General features: G+C 46.9%; 2 protein-coding genes across 8 annotated transcripts in view; both read right to left on the bottom strand.

Annotated features, from left to right (window-relative positions):
* Nucleotides 1-14,356, bottom strand: part of LOC139575521 (sodium/potassium/calcium exchanger 1-like) — a 41,748-nt gene extending 27,392 nt beyond the window's left edge. For 3 of the 4 annotated variants that reach the window (XM_071400537.1, XM_071400540.1, XM_071400539.1), the window contains exons 1-3: nucleotides 13,979-14,356; nucleotides 12,245-13,294; nucleotides 10,128-10,333 (exon numbers count right to left, since the gene is read on the bottom strand). In XM_071400537.1, coding sequence (XP_071256638.1) covers nucleotides 10,128-10,333; nucleotides 12,245-13,094 — 1,056 coding nt within the window. In that variant the 5' untranslated portion in view covers nucleotides 13,095-13,294; nucleotides 13,979-14,356. The remainder of the gene's footprint in view (nucleotides 1-10,127; nucleotides 10,334-12,244; nucleotides 13,295-13,978) is intronic. The other variant, XM_071400536.1, reaches the window with a different exon arrangement.
* Nucleotides 14,357-15,455: 1,099 nt separating this feature from the next.
* Nucleotides 15,456-20,736, bottom strand: part of LOC139575515 (very-long-chain (3R)-3-hydroxyacyl-CoA dehydratase-like) — a 21,361-nt gene continuing 16,080 nt past the window's right edge. The window contains exons 9-12 of one of the 4 annotated variants that reach the window (XR_011674961.1): nucleotides 20,354-20,460; nucleotides 19,931-20,062; nucleotides 17,963-18,563; nucleotides 15,456-17,697 (exon numbers count right to left, since the gene is read on the bottom strand). Coding sequence is in view for 1 of the 4 variants with exons in the window: in XM_071400524.1 (XP_071256625.1) it covers nucleotides 18,487-18,563; nucleotides 19,931-20,062; nucleotides 20,354-20,460 (316 nt within the window). In the remaining 3 variants the exon portion in view is untranslated. Of the gene's footprint in view, nucleotides 18,564-19,930; nucleotides 20,063-20,353; nucleotides 20,461-20,736 lie in introns of all 4 variants that reach the window. The other 3 variants (XR_011674962.1, XR_011674963.1, XM_071400524.1) reach the window with 3 other exon arrangements.

Raw genomic sequence — 20,736 nt, 5'->3', positions numbered from 1 at the left:
TAAATAAATAAAAAATAAAACATTCGATAAGTATTCAGACCCCTTGACTTTTCCCACATTTTGTTACATTACAGCCTTATTCTAAAATGTATTAAATAAAACATTTTCCTCAATCTACACACAACACCCTAGAATGAAAAAGCAAAAACAGGTTTTTAGAAATATTGTCAAATTTATTAAAAATAAAAAACAGAAATACCAGAACAGAAAGTATTCAGCCCCTTTACTATGAGACTCCAAATTGATCTCAGGTGCATCTTGTTTCCATTGATCATCCTTGAGATGTTTCTACAACTTGATTGGAGTCCACCTGTGGTAAATTCAGTTGATTGGACATGATTTGGAAAGGCACACACTTGTCTATGTAAGGTCCCACAGTTGACAGTACACATGTCAACCTCATGGTTTGGTTTTTACAGTCAGAGTAAAAACCAAACCATGTGGTTGAAGGAATTGTCCGTAGTGCTCCGAGACAGGATTGTGTCGAAGCACAGAACTGTGGAAGGTTACCAAAACATGTCTGCAGCATTGAAGGTCCCCAAAAACACATTGGCCTCCATCATTCTTAAATGGAAGAAGTTTGGAACCACCAAGACTCTTCCTAGAGCTGGCCACCCGGCCAAACTAAGCAATCGGGGTGAGAAGGGCCTTGGTCAAGGAGGTGACCAAGAACCCGATGGTTACTCTGACAGAGCTCCAGTGTTCCTCTGTGGAGATGGTAGAACCTTCCAGAAGGCCAATCATCTCTGCAGCACTCCACCAGGCCTTTATGCTAGAGTGGCCAGATGGAAGCCAATCCTCAGTAAAAGGCACATGACAGCCCGCTTGGAGTTTGCCAAAAGGCAGCTAAAGGACTCAGATCTTGAGAAACAAGATTCTCTGTTCTGATGAAACCAAGATTGAACTATTTGGCCTGAATGCCAAGCATCATGTCTGGAGGAAACCTGGCACCATCCCTACGGTGAAGCATGGTGGTGGCAACATCATGCTGTGGGGATGTTTTTCAGCGGCAGGGACTGGGAGACTAGTCAGGATCAAGGGAAAGATGAACGGAGCAAAGTACAGAGAGATCCTTGATGAAAACCTGCTGCAGAGCACTCGAGACCTCAGACTGGGTCAAAGGTTCACCTTCCAACAGGACAACGACCCTAAGCACACAACCAAGACAATGCAGGAGTGGCTTCGGGACAAGTCTCTGAATGTCATTGAGTGGCCCTGCCAGTACCCGGACTTGAACCCGATCGAACATCTCTGGAGACCTGAAAATAGCTGTGCATCCAACCTGACAGAGCTTGAGAGGATCAGCAGAGAAGAATGGGAGAAACTCCCAAGCGTCATACCCACGAAGACTCTAGGCTGTAATCGCTGCCAAAGGTGCTTCAACAAAGTACTGAGTAAAGGGTCTGAATACTAACATTTCTAAAAAAAAAAATAACTGTTTTTGCTATGTCATTATGTGGTATTGTGATGTCATTATGGGGTATTGTGATGTCATTATGTGGTATTGTGATGTCATTATGGGGCTTTGTGATGTCATTATGGGGTATTGTGTGTAGACTGATGAGGGGGAAAAAACTATTTAATCCATTTTAGAATAAGGCTGTAATGTAACAAGATGTGTAAAAAGTCAATGGGTCTGAATACTTTCCGAATGCACTGTAAGTGTTCAATTGGGTTGAGATCTGGTGACTGAGATGGCCAGGGCATATTGTTTACATCGTTTTCATGCTCATCAAAGCATTCAGTGACCACTCGTGCCCTGTGGATGGGGGCATCGTCATCCTATAGTGGCATAGCCATGGTAGCCAAAATAATGGTCTGCCCAGCATTTTTATGCATGACCCTAAGCATGATGGGATGTTAATTGCTTAACTAACTCAGGAACCACACCTGTGTGGAAGCACCTGCTTTCAATGTACTTGATATCCCTCATCTACTCAAGTGTTTCCTTTATTCTGGCAATTACCTGTACTTGTTTGTTGATAGCTTCAAATGTACCAATGGTAGCACCCTGGATACACTACTTCAAGTGCAGCCTTAGTCCTTATTAAAAGGTTCAAATATACCTACTGGGGTTCTATGAGTTGCCTACACCAGTATAAACCGTGCACTTGCATGTCATTTTCTTAGCAATCCCACACCCACCATCATACCAGTCAAGAGACACTGTGGATGCATCCCAATTTGTATTTTGTACTTATTATGGATCCCCATTAGCTGTTGCCAAGGAAGCAGATACTCTTCCTGGGGTTTATTATGGATCCCCATTAGCTGTTGCCAAGGAAGCAGATACTCTTCCTGGTGTCCAAACACATTAAAGCACTTACATCACATATAAAACAAAAGATAAAACAGTACATCATTTAACATTATTATGTCACTACATATCTACAATACAACATGTATAATACCACCATATTACAATGTACGTGTTGATGGGTTCTGATTTCTAAACTTGAAATATGAAATATCCTTATTCATGTCACTGAGGGAGAGGGGGGAATGTAGAACGTTTACATTAAGTCAGGATATGTTATTGTCATCAGGGATCCTATGGGGGGAGAAGAGACACAGTCTGGTACAAGTCAACATGGCAGCCGTGAGTTGGGGAGGAGAAGAGACACAGTCTGGTACAAGTCAACATGGCAGCCGTGAGTTGGGGAGGAGAAGAGACACAGTCTGGTACAAGTCAACATGGCAGCCGTGAGTTGGGGGGGAGAAGAGACACAGTCTGGTACAAGTCAACATGGCAGCCGTGAGTTGGGGAGGAGAAGAGACACAGTCTGGTACAAGTCAACATGGCAGCCGTGAGTTGGGGGGGAGAAGAGACACAGTCTGGTACAAGTCAACATGGCAGCCGTGAGTTGGGGAGGAGAAGAGACACAGTCTGGTACAAGTCAACATGGCAGCCGTGAGTTGGGAGGAGAAGAGACACAGTCTGGTACAAGTCAACATGGCAGCCGTGAGTTGGGAGGAGAAGAGACACAGTCTGGTACAAGTCAACATGGCAGCCGTGAGTTGGGGAGGAGAAGAGACACAGTCTGGTACAAGTCAACATGGCAGCCGTGAGTTGGGGGGGAATTTGGGCAGAGGTCTTGGTTAGATGAAGAACATACACTACCAGTCAAATGTTTTAGAACTCTTACTCATTCAAGGCTTTTTCTTATTTTTGTTTGACTATTTCCTACATTGTAGAATAATAGTGAAGACATCAAAACTATGAAATAACACATATGGAATCATGTAGTAACCAAAAAGTGTTAAACAAATCAAAATGTATTTTATATTTGAGATTCTTCAAAGTAGCCAGCCTTTCCCTTGATGACAGCTTTGCACACTCTTAGCATGCTTTTACAACAGTCTTGAAGGAGTTCCCACATATGCTGAGTACTTGTTGGCTGCTTTTTCTTCACTCTGTGGTCCGACTCCAAACCATCTCAATTTGGTTGAGGTTGGGGGATTGTGGAGGCCAGGTCATCTGATGCAGCACTCCATCACTCTCCTTTTTGGGGAAAATAGCCCTTGCACAGCCTGGAGGTGTGTTGGGGCATTGTCCTGTTGAAAAACAAATGATAGTCCCACTAAGCCCAAATCAGATAGGATGGCATATCACTGCAGAATGCTGTGGTAGCCATGGTGGTGAATTGTGCCTTGAATTCTAAATACATCACAGACAGTGTGGGGCGGCAGGTAGCCTAGTGGTAAGAGCGTTGGACTAGTAACCGGAAGTTTGCAAGATTGAATCCCCCAGCGGACAAGGTAAAAATCTGTAGTTCTGCCCCTGAACAAGGCAGTTAACCCACCGTTCCCCGGTAGGCCGTCATTGGAAAAAAAAATGTGTTCTTAACTGACTTGCCTGGTTAAATAAAGGTAAAATAAATAAAAAGTGTGACCAGCAAAGCACCACCAAAGCACCTGCTCCTCCTCCATACTTTACGGTGGGAAATACACATGCAGAGATCATCCTTTCACCCACACCGCGTCTCACAAAGACACAGCGGTTGGAGCCAAAAATCTCCAGTTTGGACTCCAGACCAAAGGACAGATTTCCACCGGTCTAATGTCCATTGCTCGTGTTTCTTGGCCCAAGCAAGTCACTTCTTCTTATTGGTGTCCTTTAGTAGTGGTTTCTTTGCAGCAAATCGACCTCGAAGGCCTGATTCACACAGTCTCCTCTGAACAGTTGATGTTGAGATGTGTCTCTTACTTGAACACTGTGAAGCATTCATTTGGGTTGCAATTTCTGAGTCTGGTAACTCTAATGAACTTATCCTCTGCAGCAGAGGTAACTCTGGGTCTTCCTTTCCTGTGGCGGTCCTCATGAGAGCCAGTTTCATCATAGCGCTTGATTGTTTTTGCGACTGCACTTGAAGAAACTTTCAAAGTCTTAAAGTAATGATGGACTGTTGTTTCTCTTTGCTTATTTGAGCTGTTGTTGCCATAATATGGACTTGGTCTTTTACCAAATAGGGCTATCTTCTGTATACCACCGCAAACCTTGTCACAACACAACTGATTGGCTCAAATGCATTAAGAACTAAATAAATTCCACACATTAAGTTTAAGAAGGCACACCTGTTAATTGAAATGCATTCCAGGTGACTACCTCGTGAAGCTGGTTGAGAGAATGCCAAGAGTGTGCAAAGCTGTCTTTAAGGCAAAGGATTTGAAGAATCTGTTTAACACTTTTTTTGGTTACTACATGATTCCATATGTGTTTTTTCAAAGTCTTGATGTCTTCAACATTATTCTACAATGTAGAAAATATTAAAAATAAAGAAAAACCCTTGAATGAGTAGGTGTTCTAAAACTTTTGACCGGCAGTGTAGATCTCTAATCTTCTGGATAGCAACAGAGATGTATTGGCTGTTCAGATGTGTAGGAGGAGAGTCAGCATAGGAGAAAGGGTTAAATAGCAGTACTTGTGTGAATGTGTTCTTTGTCTTATGCAGCTATATGACCCATAAGGGGACTAAACTTTTTTTTACCTTTATTTAACTAGGCAAGTCAGTTAAGAACAAATTCTTATTTACAATGAAGGCCTACCCCGGCCAAACCCTAACCTGGACGACGCTGGGCCAATTGTGCACCGCCCTATGGGTCTCCCAATCACGGCCAGATGTAATACAGCCTGGAATGAGCTTTACTAAGCGTCCGTGAGTTTCTTACTCTGTTTATTTAGAACCTAACAGTGTGCTAGCGCGTGTCTGTTCCATAAGGTGTATTTTTACCTGTTTTTTAAAATCTGATTCTACTGCTGCATCAGTTACCTGATGTGGAATAGAGTTCCATGTAGTCATGGCTCTATGTAGTACTGTGTGCCTCCCATAGTCTGTTCTGGACTTGGGGACAGTGAAGAGACCTCTGGTGACATGTCTTGTGGGGTATGTATGGGTGTCCGAGCTGTGTGCTAGTCATTTAAACAGACAGCTCGGTACATTCAGCATGTCAACACCTCTTACAAAAACAAGTAGTGAGGAAGTCAGTCTCTCTTCCACTTTGAGCCATGAGAGATTGACATGCATATTATTAATGTTAGCTCCCTGTGTACTTTTAAGGGCCAGCCGTGCTGCCCTGTTCTGAGCCAACTGAAATTTTCCCAAGTCCCTCTTTGTGGCACCTGACCACACGACTGAACAGTAGTCCAGGTGAGACAAAACTAGGGCCTGTAGGACCTGCCTTGTTGATAGTGTTGTTAAGAAGGTAGAGCAGCACTTTATTATGGACAGACTTCTCCCCATCTCAGCTACTGTTGTATCAATATGTTTTGACCATGACAGTTTACAATCCAGGGTTACTCCAAGAAGTGTAGTCACCTCAACTTGCTCAATTTCCACATTATTCATTACGAGATGTAGTTGAGGTTTAGGGTTTAGTGAATGATTTGTCCCAAATACAATGCTTTTAGTTTTTGAAATATTTAGGACTAACTTATTCCTTGCTACCCATTCTGAAACTAACTGCAGCTCTTTGTTAAGTGTTGCAGTCATTTCAGTCGCTGTGGTAGCTGACGTGTACAGTGTGGAGGCATCCGCATTACATAGACACACTGGCTTTACTCAAATCCAGTGGCAGGTCGTTAGTAAAGATTGAAAAAACTAAGGGGCCTAGACAGCTGCCCTGTGTGTGTGTTGTTGTAGAGTGTGTTGTAGTGTGTGTTGCAGAGTGTGTGTTGCAGAGTGTGTGTTGCAGAGTGTGTGTTGTAGAGTGTGTGTTGGAGGGTGCGTGTTGGTGTGCTGGAGGGTGTGTGTTGGTGTGTTGGAGGGTGTGTGTTGGTGTGTTGGAGGGTGTGTGTTGGTGTGTTGGAGGGTGTGTGTTGGTGTGTTGGAGGGTGTGTGTTGGTGTGTTGGAGGGTGTGTGTTGGTGTGTTGGAGGGTGTGTGTTGGTGTGCTGGAGGGTGTGTGTTGGTGTGTTGGAGGGTGTGTGTTGGTGTGCTGGAGGGTGTGTGTTGGTGTGCTGGAGGGTGTGTGTTGGTGTGCTGGAGGGTGTGTGTTGGTGTGCTGGAGGGTGTGTGTTGGTGTGCTGGAGGGTGTGTGTTGGTGTGCTGGAGGGTGTGTGTTGGTGTGCTGGAGGGTGTGTGTTGGTGTGTTGGAGGGTGTGTGTTGGTGTGCTGGAGGGTGTGTGTTGGTGTGTTGTAGTGTGTGTGTTGGTGTGCTGGAGGGTGTGTGTTGGTGTGCTGGAGGGTGTGTGTTGGTGTGCTGGAGGGTGTGTGTTGGTGTGCTGGAGGGTGTGTGTTGGTGTGCTGGAGGGTGTGTGTTGGTGTGCTGGAGGGTGTGTGTTGGTGTGCTGGAGGGTGTGTGTTGGTGTGCTGGAGGGTGTGTGTTGGTGTGTTGGAGGGTGTGTGTTGGTGTGCTGGAGGGTGTGTGTTGGTGTGTTGTAGTGTGTGTGTTGGTGTGCTGGAGGGTGTGTGTTGGTGTGCTGGAGGGTGTGTGTTGGTGTGCTGGAGGGTGTGTGTTGGTGTGCTGGAGGGTGTGTGTTGGTGTGCTGGAGGGTGTGTGTTGGTGTGCTGGAGGGTGTGTGTTGGTGTGCTGGAGGGTGTATTGTGAGTAGTGGTGTACTGCAGTGTTGCGCGCCCCCCCCCGCAAGATCTGAGAAAGCCCCGGGAAAACCCCTAACTTGGGGCAAGGAGAAAAATAATCTCCTGCTATTCTACACATTTTGCCTGAGGATGAGAGAAAATGTTGCTGTTTTTAAGCTAATTTCCTGCTGTTCTACACATTTTGCCATAGGACAGAGAGATAAATGTGCAGTTTTATAGCTAATCTCCTGCTATTCTACACATTTTGCAATGAGGCTGAGATCATGTTTGATTTGAGTCCGTGTATTGTTTGGCATATTGGCAGTTAATTTGAAAAATGAATAGAATCATTCTTCTAAAACTGGCTAGCTAGCTAACAACATACAGCGCAGAATCATTCTTCACAGCTCTGGTAACACCGTGGTTGACCAACTCCCTGACCAACATGGCTGCCCTTTATCGCATCATAACAAGAGTCATGACCATTCTAGTATTCTAATTCATAATTCTATGGGGGCGACCTCCAGGGGGCTTGGAGACTCTGTCTGTCTGTGTGTGTGTGTGTGTGTGTGTGTGTGTGTGTGTGTGTGTGTGTGTGTGTGTGTGTGTGTGTGTGTGTGTGTGTGTGTGTGTGTGTGTGTGTGTGTGTGTGTGTGGAAAATGAATCAAAACATGTTTGTTAGCTGGTTGGTACTCTGTTGTCGAGGGCCATTGACAAACAAACGCTTATCATCAAGCACAACGTAACATGTAGGCTAAATATGAAGCTGTGACAACTGAAGAATGGTACGCTGTGTGGTAATCAGTGCCTGTGTGTTTAGCACAGGAGGCTGCTGAGGGGAGGACGGCTCATAATAATGGCTGGAACGGAGCGAATGGAACGGCACCAAACCGGGCCGGATCATGTTGTTGTATTGTTGTATTGTTGTAATGATGTAAAGTATTGATTGTTGCTGCCTTCTTGGCCTGGTCTCCCTTGAGAAAGAGTCTCTGGTTCTCAATGGGCTTTTCCTGGTTAAATAAAGGTTAAATAAAATAAAAAAATTAACATTGGGTTGAATGTGTTTGATACCATTCAACTGATTCTGCTCCAGCCGTTACCACGAGCCCGTCCTCCCCAATTAAGGAGCCACCAACCTCCTGTGGCGTTGAAGTAGGTAGGTGCTGTCTGTTTCTACTGGTCTGGACAATCATTCCCTGCTACAGCTTTGTCTGCCAAAGAATATATAATGAAACACAGAGAATGGATATTCAGATGATCGTGACGAGAGCTTTACGGTGACTGGCACCAGGTGTGTGATTTAGCTGAATAATACGGTCCTCCAGTGTGACAACGACAAACTGATGGTTGACATTACTTTACATCTCATCAGCATTACATCATCCCCGTCCCCCGTCCTCCCCCTGACCCATGCTCCCCTACGCTGGGCTCTGACACCTGGGATCCTTTCAGGGATTCAGTCCCAATCATCAAAGGCTGCCGAGTCTGGCTGCCACACAAACACACACTCTATGACCTGTACAAAGAGCTGGATGGATAAACACAGGCTCTGATGACAGTCCAGGGAATCAACCATGTTTCTCATGGACTGGACCAGAGAGGGTCTGGGTCCTGGGTGATATTGTCTCTCATGGACTGGACCAGAGAGGGTCTGGGTCCTGGGTGATATTGTCTCTCATGGACTGGACCAGAGAGAGTCTGGGTCCTGAGTGATATTGTCTCTCATGGACTGGACCAGAGAGAGTCTGGGTCCTGGGTGATATTGTCTCTCATGGACTGGACCAGAGAGGGTCTGGGTCCTGGGTGATATTGTCTCTCATGGACTGGACCAGAGAGGGTCTGGGTCCTGGGTGATATTGTCTCTCATGGACTGGACCAGACAGGGTCTGGGTCCTGGGTGATATTGTCTCTCATGGACTGGACCAGAGAGGTTCTGGGTCCTGAGTGATATTGTCTCTCATGGACTGGACCAGAGAGAGTCTGGGTCCTGGGTGATATTGTCTCTCATGGACTGGACCGGAGAGGGTCTGGGTCCTGGGTGATATTGTCTCTCATGGACTGGACCAGAGAGGGTCTGGGTCCTGGGTGATATTGTCTCTCATGGACTGGACCAGAGAGGGTCTCTGTCCTGGGTGATATTGTCTCTCATGGACTGGACCAGAGAGGGTCTGGGTCCTGGGTGATATTGTCTCTCATGGACTGGACCAGAGAGGGTCTGGGTCCTGGGTGATATTGCCTCTCATGGACTGGACCAGAGAGGGTCTGGGTCCTGGGTGATATTGTCTCTCATGGACTGGACCAGAGAGGGTCTCTGTCCTGGGTGATATTGTCTCTCATGGACTGGACCATAGAGGATCTGGGTCCTGGGTGATATTGTCTCTCATGGACTGGACCAGAGAGGGTCTGGGTCCTGGGTGATATTGTCTCTCATGGACTGGACCAGAGAGGGTCTGGGTCCTGGGTGATATTGTCTCTCATGGACTGGACCAGAGAGAGTCTGGGTCCTGGGTGATATTGCAATGGGCTTTTCTAGTATTTGTATTTTCTGATAATTGTTTTTTGGTAGAGTTTTCTTTGTTTCTTTGTCTGTCTGTCTGTCAGCCACTCTGTCTGCCTACCTGCCTGTCTGCCTGTCTGTCTGTCTGCCACTCTGTCTGCCTACCTGCCTGTCTGTCTGTCTGTCAGCCACTCTGTCTGCCTACCTGCCTGTCTGTCTGTCTGTCAGCCACTCTGTCTGCCTACCTGTCTGTCTGTCTGTCAGCCAGTCTGTCATGCTACCTGCCTGTCTGTCTGTCTGTCAGCCACTCGGTCTGCCTACCTACCTGTCTGTCTGTCTGTCTGTCTGTCTGTCTGTCTGTCTGTCTGTCAGCCACTCTGTCTGCCTACCTGTCTGCCTACCTGTCTGTCTGTCTGTCAGCCAGTCTGTCATGCTACCTGCCTGTCTGTCTGTCTGTCAGCCACTCTGTCTGCCTACCTGCCTGTCTGTCAGCCAGTCTGTCATGCTACGTGCCTGCCTGTCTGTCTGTCAGCCACTCTGCCTACCTGCCTGTCTGTCTGTCTTTTTGCTTCAACAAAACTGCCTGACAAAGTCCCAACAACACTACCAACCTTCTTGGGTTCCTTCTCCTCCTCCTCCTCTGGCATGATGATCTTCACGATGCTCTTGTGTTTGTTGATCTGCGTCTTGACGAAGTGTTCGATCTGCACGTTGAACTTCATGAAGCAGACGTAGGCCACGTAACCCGACACCAGCATTACGCTCTCCCACCACATGATGGTGTTGTCCAAGAAGAACACGATCAGCATGATCAGATCTATGATGGAGGAGGAGGAGGGAGAGGAGGAGGAGGGGGAGGAGGAGGGGAAGGAGGAGGTGAAGGGAGAGGAGGAAAAGGAAGAAGGTGGAGGGAGAGGAGGAAGGAGGAGGAGGAGGGAGAGGAGGGGGAGGAAGAGGAGGAAGGAGGAAGAGTGAGGAAGAGGAGGGGAGGAAGGACGAGGAGGGAGAGGAAGAGGAGGGAGAGGAGGGGCAGGAAGAGGAGGAGGGCAAGAAATGTGAGAACATGATAGAGTTGTCCAGGATGAACACGATCAGCATGATCAGGTCTAGGAGAGAGGAGAGGATGAGTCCCAAATGGTATCCTATTCCCTACATAGTGTACTACTATAGACCAGAGCCCTATTCCCTATATAGTGGTACTACTATAGACCAGAGCCCTATTCCCTATATAGTGGTACTACTATAGACCAGAGCCCTATTCCCTATATAGTGGTACTACTATAGACCAGAGCCCTATTCCCTATATAGTGGTACTACTATAGACCAGAGCCCTATTCCCTATATAGTGGTACTACTATAGACCAGAGCCCTATTCCCTATATAGTGGTACTACTATAGACCAGGGCCCTATTCCCTATATAGAGGTACTACTATAGACCAGAGCCCTATTCCCTATATAGTGGTACTACTATAGACCAGAGTCCTATTCCCTATATAGTGGTACTACTATAGACCAGAGTCCTATTCCCTATATAGTGGTACTACTATAGACCAGAGCCCTATATAGTGGTACTACTATAGACCAGAGCCCTATATAGTGGTACTACTATAGACCAGAGCCCTATTCCCTATATAGTGGTACTACTATAGACCAGAGCCCTATTCCCTATATAGTGGTACTACTATAGACCGGAGCCCTATTCCCTATATAGTGGTACTACTATAGACCAGAGCCCTATTCCCTATATAGTGGTACTACTATAGACCAGAGCCCTATTCCCTATATAGTGTACTACTATAGACCAGAGCCCTATTCCCTATATAGTGGTACTACTATAGACCAGAGCCCTATTCCCTATATAGTGGTACTACTATAGACCAGAGCCCTATTCTCTATATAGTGGTACTACTATAGACCAGAGTCCTATTCCCTATATAGTGGTACTACTATAGACCAGGGCCCTATTCCCTATATAGTGGTACTACTTTAGACCAGAGTCCTATTCCCTATATAGTGGTACTACTATAGACCAGGGCCCTATTCCCTATATAGTGGTACTACTATAGACCAGAGCCCTATTCCCTATATAGTGGTACTACTATAGACCAGAGCCCTATTCCCTATATAGTGGCACTACTATAGACCAGAGCCCTATTCCCTATATAGTGGTACTACTATAGACCAGGGCCCTATTCCCTATATAGTGGTACTACTATAGACCAGGGCCCTATTCCCTATATAGTGGTACTACTATAGACCAGAGCCCTATTCCCTATATAGTGCACTACCTTTGGCCAGAGTGCAAAAGGGTTCTGCGGCTGTCACAATAGGAGAACCCTTTTTAGTTCCATGTAGAACCCTCTGTGGAAAGGGGTTCCACGTGGAACCCACAGGTTTTCTCCTATGGGGACAGCCGCAGAACCCTGTTAGGTTCTAGATAGCACCTTGTTTCCTGAGAGTGTATGTACCTATATAGTTCACTATACGGGGAAAACTATAGGATGCAATTGACCAATTTCAATGGGATGGACTGTTGGCTCCAAGGTAAGCACCCTTTAAAGTACGTACTTCCCCCAACATTCCCAGGTTTCCCAGAAATCCGGGACGGACTATTCCAGATGTTCTGCTTATTCCCTCCTGATTCCGGAAGTCTACAAACCGGGATTTCTGGTAAAACCTATTATTCTCTACCTATTATCTGTAAAATGATGATATTCTGTTTATTACCTATGATGTAGAAGGAGACGTCTCTGAACAGGGGCCACCAGGTGAGGTGGAGCATCTCCCTGGAGAAGATGGCACACATCCCGATGACAAACAGGATGTTAAACACCGCCGACCCCACGATTGTCCCGATGCCCACGTTGCTATGGGAGATGAACACGCCAATCAGAGAGGTGAACAGTTCGGGGGCGGAGCCTCCTGCAGCCATGAAGGTCGCCCCGGCGACGTCGTCGGAGATGTCGAGCTTCACGGTGATGACGCCGAGCGCCGGGACGAAGAACTCGTCACAGACGATGGCGAGGGAGACGAACATGTAGACCATGCCCAGGATGTGGAGGGTCACCCAGCCCTGCCTCCTCTGGTCCACCGTGAACAGGTCCTCTGGGTACTCTCCCTTCCTGTGGGGGACGTCTCCAGGGATACCCGGGGAGGTGGTGGTGTTAGGAGGAGGGGAGGTGGGAGGAGGTTCAGTCGGAGGCTCGGGTTCAGGGTCCTCTACGTAGATACAGTGCTTAATGTCCGTCCGGTTGACAGTTATTACGATGACGTCATCCCCCTCCAGCACAGTAGGAGCCCTGGTGATGACGTCATCATCATAGCTCTCTGTTAGGCTAGAGGGGTTAGAGGTCACCACGTCTCGTGTGTCTACCTCCAGAACACTACTGCTATCACTACCGCCCCCTTCCTCTGGGAGTGCTGTCCCAGGATCCTCCTCTGCTGCGGCCTGGCGGGCCACCCATGGCTCCTGCAGCCGGGCCTTGAACGTCACGGTGTAGACGCAGCACAGTAATACACCACAGAGGAAGAAGAGGATGCGACTCCGGTTGAGTCTCCGTCTTTGTGGTAAATGCATTGTTCCCCGCTGCCAGAGGGGTCTTGAATCCCACTGTGGGTGATTAGGCCCGTGTCAGATGCATGGTGAGGCTTATGGGAACAGGTCCAGTAGCATTAGTTGGCCAAATAATACAGTTCAGCGAGCGGTCAGCACACATCTTCAGCATAGTCTGTTTTAATGTCATAGTCCTGGCATGATGTCCCAGCGCCAACCTATAACTATTAAAAAAAAGGGGGGAAATTAATCAACGATTCACTCAGTTTAGACTACATTGCAAAACTCACGTCATACATTTGACATAATGACGTAATAAAATAATAATAAAAACACTACTGGAGTATTATAAGGGCGCGTTCACGTGAAGGGAGTCGCAGGAGCGCGCAGGATGGGGATACAGCCACCTGTTACTATGGCTACATAATTGCAGGTACTCTGCTCTCCGAAGGGCTGCACAGATTAAATGACACGTGTAATGAAATGCAGCAATTATAGTTAATGTACAAATGACAATACAATTTAAAAAAACTGCGAATAAACTAGAAAATATAATTATGTAGGCCCCTACTTTTCATTGACGTGCGCGGGTCATGAACGTGCTGATATGCGCTCCTCGAGTCGAGACAGCATAAGCGATATGATTCATTCCAAATGTTCAACCAACCATTTCATTTTCTCGTGTGTATCCAGGTGGGTCGGGCAAAAATTAAGAAACGAAAATAATGATAAATTTAACTGAATTTTGTGGGGAAATTCCAGGCAAGAAACAGTGCCCGATATGGAGTCATTGACAAGTATCCTAGTCTTTCACAAGGTCAATGACGATTATTGTAGCTTAAATCCTTTCTCTGTAAAACATCTGTAAACGACACTTAACCCTTTTTCAATTGTTAATAAAAACGTACCTTTAATCGCTGAGTTGTTGTGATAGAGGTGATCTGGACGCGAGGTCTCTCTCCAGCTGTGTGCGCTAACGTAAAGGGATTGGTTTGAGAGATGCTGACTCTAGTTTTTGGTGAGCAGCTACAAGGGCGCACCGCAGGATGACAGCTCACACCTCCTCTCCACGGCTCAGCATAATACCTGCAGTCTTTTAAGAGGATTAGGCGAGGTGTTCACACAATCTCTCACATTCTCACGAACACGTTTAAACTGCTTCAAATTCAATGCATTCCTATTCATTTTGTTCATCACCCGCCAAGTGCATGCAGTGTCTCCAACCACCAACGCTGTGAAAAACCCAAACCATGTCTGCGCGCTGAAGTGGAAGGAGGGTTGTCAAGGCATAATTACAATTCTGAAGAGTTCTCCTTTATGCACACAGACAGACAGGCAGGCAAACAGAAAGGCAGACGGAAAGGCCGACAGGCAGACAGACAGGCAGATATACAGGCAGAAAGGCAGACAGGCAGATATACAGGCAGATAGGCAGGCAGAAAGGCAGGCAGACAGGCAGATATACAGGCAGACAAGGCAGACAGGCAGGCAGAAAGACAGATAGGCAGGCAGATATACACTCAGGCAGGCAGACAGACAGGCAGAAAAGCACAGGCAGAAAGACAGGCAGAAAGGCAGACAGGTAGGCAGATATACAGACTGACAGACAGGTGTGCAGGCAGACAGGCAGGCAGACAGACAGGTGTGCAGGCAGACAGACAGGCAGACAGACAGGTGTGCAGGCAGACAGGCAGACAGACAGGCAGGGTTTGGTGATGAGAGGGAGGTGAGTTATTTAGGCAGATGCCTTCCTTTAGTGTTGAGACATCCCACTACAGCTAGGCATGCTAAAGAGGTTATTATGAGGAGATAAAGAACAGCTAGGCATGCTAAAGAGGTTATTATGAGGAGATAAAGGACACCTATATACAGGGGGTATTATGAGGAGATAAAGGACACCTATATACAGGGGTTATTATGAGGAGATAAAGGACACCTATATAAAGGGGGTATTATGAGGAGATAAAGGACACCTATATAAAGGGGGTATTATGAGGAGATAAAGGACACCTATATACAGGGGTTATTATGAGGAGATAAAGGACACCTATATAAAGGGGGTATTATGAGGAGATAAAGGACACCTATATACAGGGGTTATTATGAGGAGATAAAGGACACCTATATAAAGGGGGTATTATGAGGAGATAAAGGACACCGATATAAAGGGGGTATTATGAGGAGATAAAGGACACCTATATAAAGGGTTTATTATGAGGAGATAAAGGACACCTATATAAAGGGGGTATTATGAGGAGATAAAGGACACCTATATAAAGGGGTTATTATGAGGAGATAAAGGACACCTATATAAAGGGGTAATCACGAGGAGATAAAGGACACCTATAAAGTTTTTTTTGCTCTTTTCATAAATAACTACAGATATTCACTTTATTTCACACAACTTTATTGGTTATTATAATATCCCACATTATAATTTATCCTTCAACCATTCAAAACCTTTTAATAAAACACATGATTCCAGACAGTAATCCTCTTCCCTTAATTCTCTAACAACGTCCATTTCCCTGAGGTTCTGGGCTCTGACTGTTTCTCTTTGTCTGTTTCGATGACAGGAAGTGTGCAAGAGCACTCTCTAGGAGAAGTGTGGAGAGTCGGGACGCCACTCTAACCATGTCATCAGACACAGATCAGTGAGCCTTTGAACAACACAGCAAGGATGGCATGATGGAGATAGTAGATATCTTGGGGACTATAACATCACTGGAGAATAACAGTAGCTTTACATCCCAGAATGCAGCTTGATTCTATACTGCATGAGAAACACTGTTGGCATACAAAAGTTCATTTAGGAATAAAGCAATATTTAAAATTTAAAAAATCCAATGCAGGCGTTTTATGTCAATATCAAATCATTTCTGGGTAACAATTAAGTACTTTACTGTGATTTTAATTAAAATGGTCAAAAATAAACAAAAAGTAGATTCTTAACAACAGGCAATTTCTCAAGCAACAATTTAGCTAGGTCTGTTTGGGGAGTGGTCTGAGTGTGGAGGGGAAAACTGAAAATGTGCTGTTATTGGCAGAGGGGTTTAGAACTCTCTTTCTTATTGGTCTATTAACTAATTCCCCCCATAGTGATGTCACCGTGGAAGGCCATAACTCCATCCTGCCATAACAGGCTGAAATGTCAAACAGCTCGTACACTAAAAGGACATTATGATAATGTTCACAATTTCACAGTGTTATTCCAACCTCACAGTGTGGAAATATATATAACTGTATATTTCTGATGCACTGGGCCTTTAAAAAAACAACTTATAACAAAACAAGTTTTCATTTCACTTCCTGAATTCAAAGTGAAGGCAGGTCCATTATGAGGATTACAGTGTAGCTGCAAAATGGTGTTCAAAAAATACATAAGTTGTTTAGTCTGGCCAAGAGACGCTAGAACCGTTTATAGTACGGCTCCTTCAATACTAACAGTACAGTACGACATGTATCTGTCAATACTAACAGTACAGTACGACATGTATCTGTCAATACTAACAGTACGACATGTATCTGTCAATACGAACAGTACAGTACGACATGTATCTGTCAATACTAACAGTACAGTACGACATGTATCTGTCAATACTACAGTACGACATGTATCTGTCAATACTAACAGTACAGTACGACATGTATCTGTCAATACTAACAGTACGACATGGATATAAATCAGAAAGAGGGTATGAATTGAATGCACTTGTTTGTGTTAGAGGAGGTACTACTGATGAACAGACTGGGTGAGGAAGATGAGTGTGTCTGTTAGAGGAGGTACCTCTGATGGACGGACTGGGTGAGGAAGATGAGTGTGTCTGTTAGAGGAGGTACCTCTGATGAACAGACTGGGTGAGGAAGATGAGTGTCTGTTAGATGAGGTACCTCTGATGGACGGACTGGGTGAGGAAGATGAGTGTGTCTGTTAGAGGAGGTACCTCTGATGGACGGACTGGGTGAGGAAGATGAGTGTGTCTGTTAGAGGAGGTACCTCTGATGGACGGACTGGGTGAGGAAGATGAGTGTGTCTGTTAGAGGAGGTACCTCTGATGGACGGACTGGGTGAGGAAGATGAGTGTGTCTGTTAGAGGAGGTACCTCTGATGAACAGACTGGGTGAGGAAGATGAGTGTCTGTTAGATGAGGTACCTCTGATGGACGGACTGGGTGAGGAAGATGAGTGTGTCTGTTAGAGGAGGTACCTCTGATGGACGGACTGGGTGAGGAAGATGAGTGTGTCTGTTAGAGGAGGTACCTCTGATGGACGGACTGGGTGAGGAAGATGAGTGTGTCTGTTAGAGGAGGTACCTCTGATGGACGGACTGGGTGAGGAAGATGAGTGTGTCTGTTAGAGGAGGTACCTCTGATGGACGGACTGGGTGAGGAAGATGAGTGTGTCTGTTAGAGGAGGTACCTCTGATGGACGGACTGGGTGAGGAAGATAAGTGTCTGTTAGAGGAGGTACCTCTGATGGACAGACTGGGTGAGGAAGATGAGTGTGTCTGTTAGAGGAGGTACCTCTGATGGACAGACTGGGTGAGGAAGATGAGTGTGTCTGTTAGAGGAGGTACCTCTGATGGACAGACTGGGTGAGGAAGATAAGTGTCTGTTAGAGGAGGTACCTCTGATGGACAGACTGGGTGAGGAAGATGAGTGTGTCTGTTAGAGGAGGTACCTCTGATGGACAGACTGGGTGAGGAAGATGAGTGTGTCTGTTAGAGGAGGTACCTCTGATGAACAGACTGGGTGAGGAAGATGAGTGTGTCTGTTAGAGGAGGTACCTCTGATGGACAGACTGGGTGAGGAAGATGAGTGTGTCTGTTAGAGGAGGTACCTCTGATGGACGGACTGGGTGAGGAAGATGAGTGTGTCTGTTAGAGGAGGTACCTCTGATGGACAGACTGGGTGAGGAAGATGAGTGTCTGTTAGAGGAGGTACCTCTGATGGACGGACTGGGTGAGGAAGATGAGTGTCTGTTAGAGGAGGTACCTCTGATGGACAGACTGGGTGAGGAAGATGAGTGTCTGTTAGAGGAGGTACCTCTGATGGACGGACTGGGTGAGGAAGATGAGTGTGTCTGTTAGAGGAGGTACCTCCACAGGAAAAGGAGAAGAGGAGGATGTGGTTGGTTGTTTATCAGTGGAGGAGAGAAGAGACAGGACAGAGAGGGGAGGGAGGAGAGACGAGAGGACAGGACAGAGGAGAGGGGAGGGAGGAGAGAGGAGAGGACAGGACAGAGAGGGGAGGGAGGAGAGAGGAGAGGGGAGGAGAGACAGGACAGAGGAGAGGTGTAAGGTGAGGAGAGAGGGGAGGAAAGACAGTACAGAGGAGAGGGGAGGGAGGACAGAGGAGAGGGGAAAAGGCAACCAGCAGTGAGACTGGAGAGATCGTGAGGGTCGTCTTTCTATCCGTTAGTTCATCTTCCTCTTCCTGGAGCGCATTCGTCTCCTCCTCTGGCGAAACAGGTGGCGGAAGTTGATGAACAGGCCTGGGAAGAAAAAAACACACAACTTTTTATCATTTAAAATATGTTTTAAGAGCAAACTCCATCCACTTGGCATGCCAGAAAAGTCAAGTCCAAGCAAAGATACTGTAAGAAAACAAATCGGATTTTGACCCAGGTTTGTTAGCGATGTGACAAAGTGTATGTTTCTCCCTTAGTCTCATTAACTGATCCTGAAACATGACAGATAGATACAGCTGGAGGGTGGAGGGTCAGAGAGAAGGGTTGGGGTGGAGGCTCAGAGAGAGGGTTAGAGAGGGTTAGGGTGGAGGGTTAGAGAGGGTTAGAGAGAGGGTTAGGGTGGAGGGTTAGAGAGGGTTAGGGTGGAGGGTTAGAGAGGGTTAGAGAGGGTTAGAGAGACGGTTAGGGTGGAGGGTTAGAGAGGGTTAGGGTGTAGGGTCAGGTGTAGGGTCAGGGTGTAGGGTCAGGGTGTAGGGTCAGGGTGTAGGGTCAGAGTGTAGGGTCAGGGTGTAGGGTCAGGGTGTAGGGTGTAGGGTCAGAGTGTAGGGTGTAGGGTCAGGGTGTAGGGTCAGAGTGTAGGGTCAGGGTGTAGGGTGTAGGGTCAGAGTGTAGGGTGTAGGGTCAGGGTGTAGGGTCAGAGTGTAGGGTCAGGGTGTAGGGTCAGGGTGTAGGGTCAGAGTGTATGGTCAGGGTGTAGGGTGTAGGGTCAGAGTGTATGGTCAGGGTGTAGGGTCAGGGTGTAGGGTCAGGGTGTAGGGTCAGGGTGTAGGGTGTAGGGTCAGAGTGTATGGTCAGGGTGTAGGGTCAGGGTGTAGGGTGTAGGGTCAGAGTGTAGGGTGTAGGGTCAGGGTGTAGGGTCAGAGTGTAGGGTCAGGGTGTAGGGTCAGGGTGTAGGGTCAGGGTGTAGGGTCAGGGTGTAGGGTCAGGGTGTAGGGTCAGAGTGTATGGTCAGGGTGTAGGGTGTAGGGTCAGAGTGTAGGGTGTAGGGTCAGGGTGTAGGGTCAGAGTGTATGGTCAGGGTGTAGGGTCAGGGTGTAGGGTGTAGGGTCAGGGTATAGGGTCAGGGTGTAGGGTATAGGGTGTAGGGTATAGGGTGTAGGGTCAGGGTATTAGGGTATTAGGGTGTAGGGTATTAGGGTATAGGGTGTAGGGTATAGGGTGTAGGGTCAGGGTGTAGGGTATATGGTGTAGGGTCAGGGTGTAGGGTCAGGGTGTAGGGTGTAGGGTCAGGGTGTAGGGTCAGGGTGTTGGGTATAGGGTGTAGGGTCAGGGTGTAGGGTCAGGGTGTAGGGTCAGAGTGTAGGGTCAGAGTGTAGGGTCAGGGTGTAGGGTCAGAGTGGAGGGTCAGAGAGAGGGTTAGGGTGGAGGGTCAGAGAGAGGGACTAACTGACCGAGGAACATGAGGACCAGGTAGATCTTCAGAGTGAAGGAAAAGCTGACGGACGAGCCCAGGACCGTAGGTAGAGGGATGCTGTACAGACGGGTCTCATCGAAGATCGGCAGGGACTGGATCACAGCTACAGCTAAGAGGGAACACACAGGACAGACAGGAATACACAGCAACACTTGGATATCTTGGTAATAACTAAGTAATATCTTGTTTGACTACAAACATCATACCACTATTATTTACATACAATTTACATAATAAGTGAATATAGCAGGCATAGAGCTCTCTGAGGAGTGGGGGTGGGGGTGTGTGTGTGTGTGTGTGTGTGTGTGTGTGTGTGTGTGTGTGTGTGTGTGTGTGTGTGTGTGTGTGTGTGTGTGTGTGTGTGTGTGTGTGTGTGTGTGTGTGTGACAGGTCCACTGACCCTCTGCCAGCACCCCCAGAGGGTAGAGGGGCATCCAGATGGAGTATCTGAGCCAGGTCAGCAGCTTCCAGTCTGTGTCGATGCAGGCCAGCATGTAGAATGGATACCTGGGACACACAACAAAACAACAGCCTTATTTAGCATCATTCACAAGCAGTGAGAAATACAATGCAGGCCAGCAAGTAGAATGGATACCTGGGACACACAACAAAACAACAGGCTTATTTAGCATCACAAACAGTGAGAAATACAATGCAGGTCAGCATGTAGATCAGGCATATAACAACAGGCTGCTACTAACAGCACTAGTGAGACAGCTGCAATACAATGCAGGTCAACGTGTGGAACGGGTTCCTGCGGAACGATTACAACTAGTCTCACTA

The sequence above is a fragment of the Salvelinus alpinus genome, chromosome 5 (assembly GCF_045679555.1).
Source record: "Salvelinus alpinus chromosome 5, SLU_Salpinus.1, whole genome shotgun sequence".
Classification (NCBI taxonomy): domain Eukaryota; kingdom Metazoa; phylum Chordata; class Actinopteri; order Salmoniformes; family Salmonidae; genus Salvelinus; species Salvelinus alpinus.
This window is presented reverse-complemented; position numbering and strand designations above follow the sequence as displayed.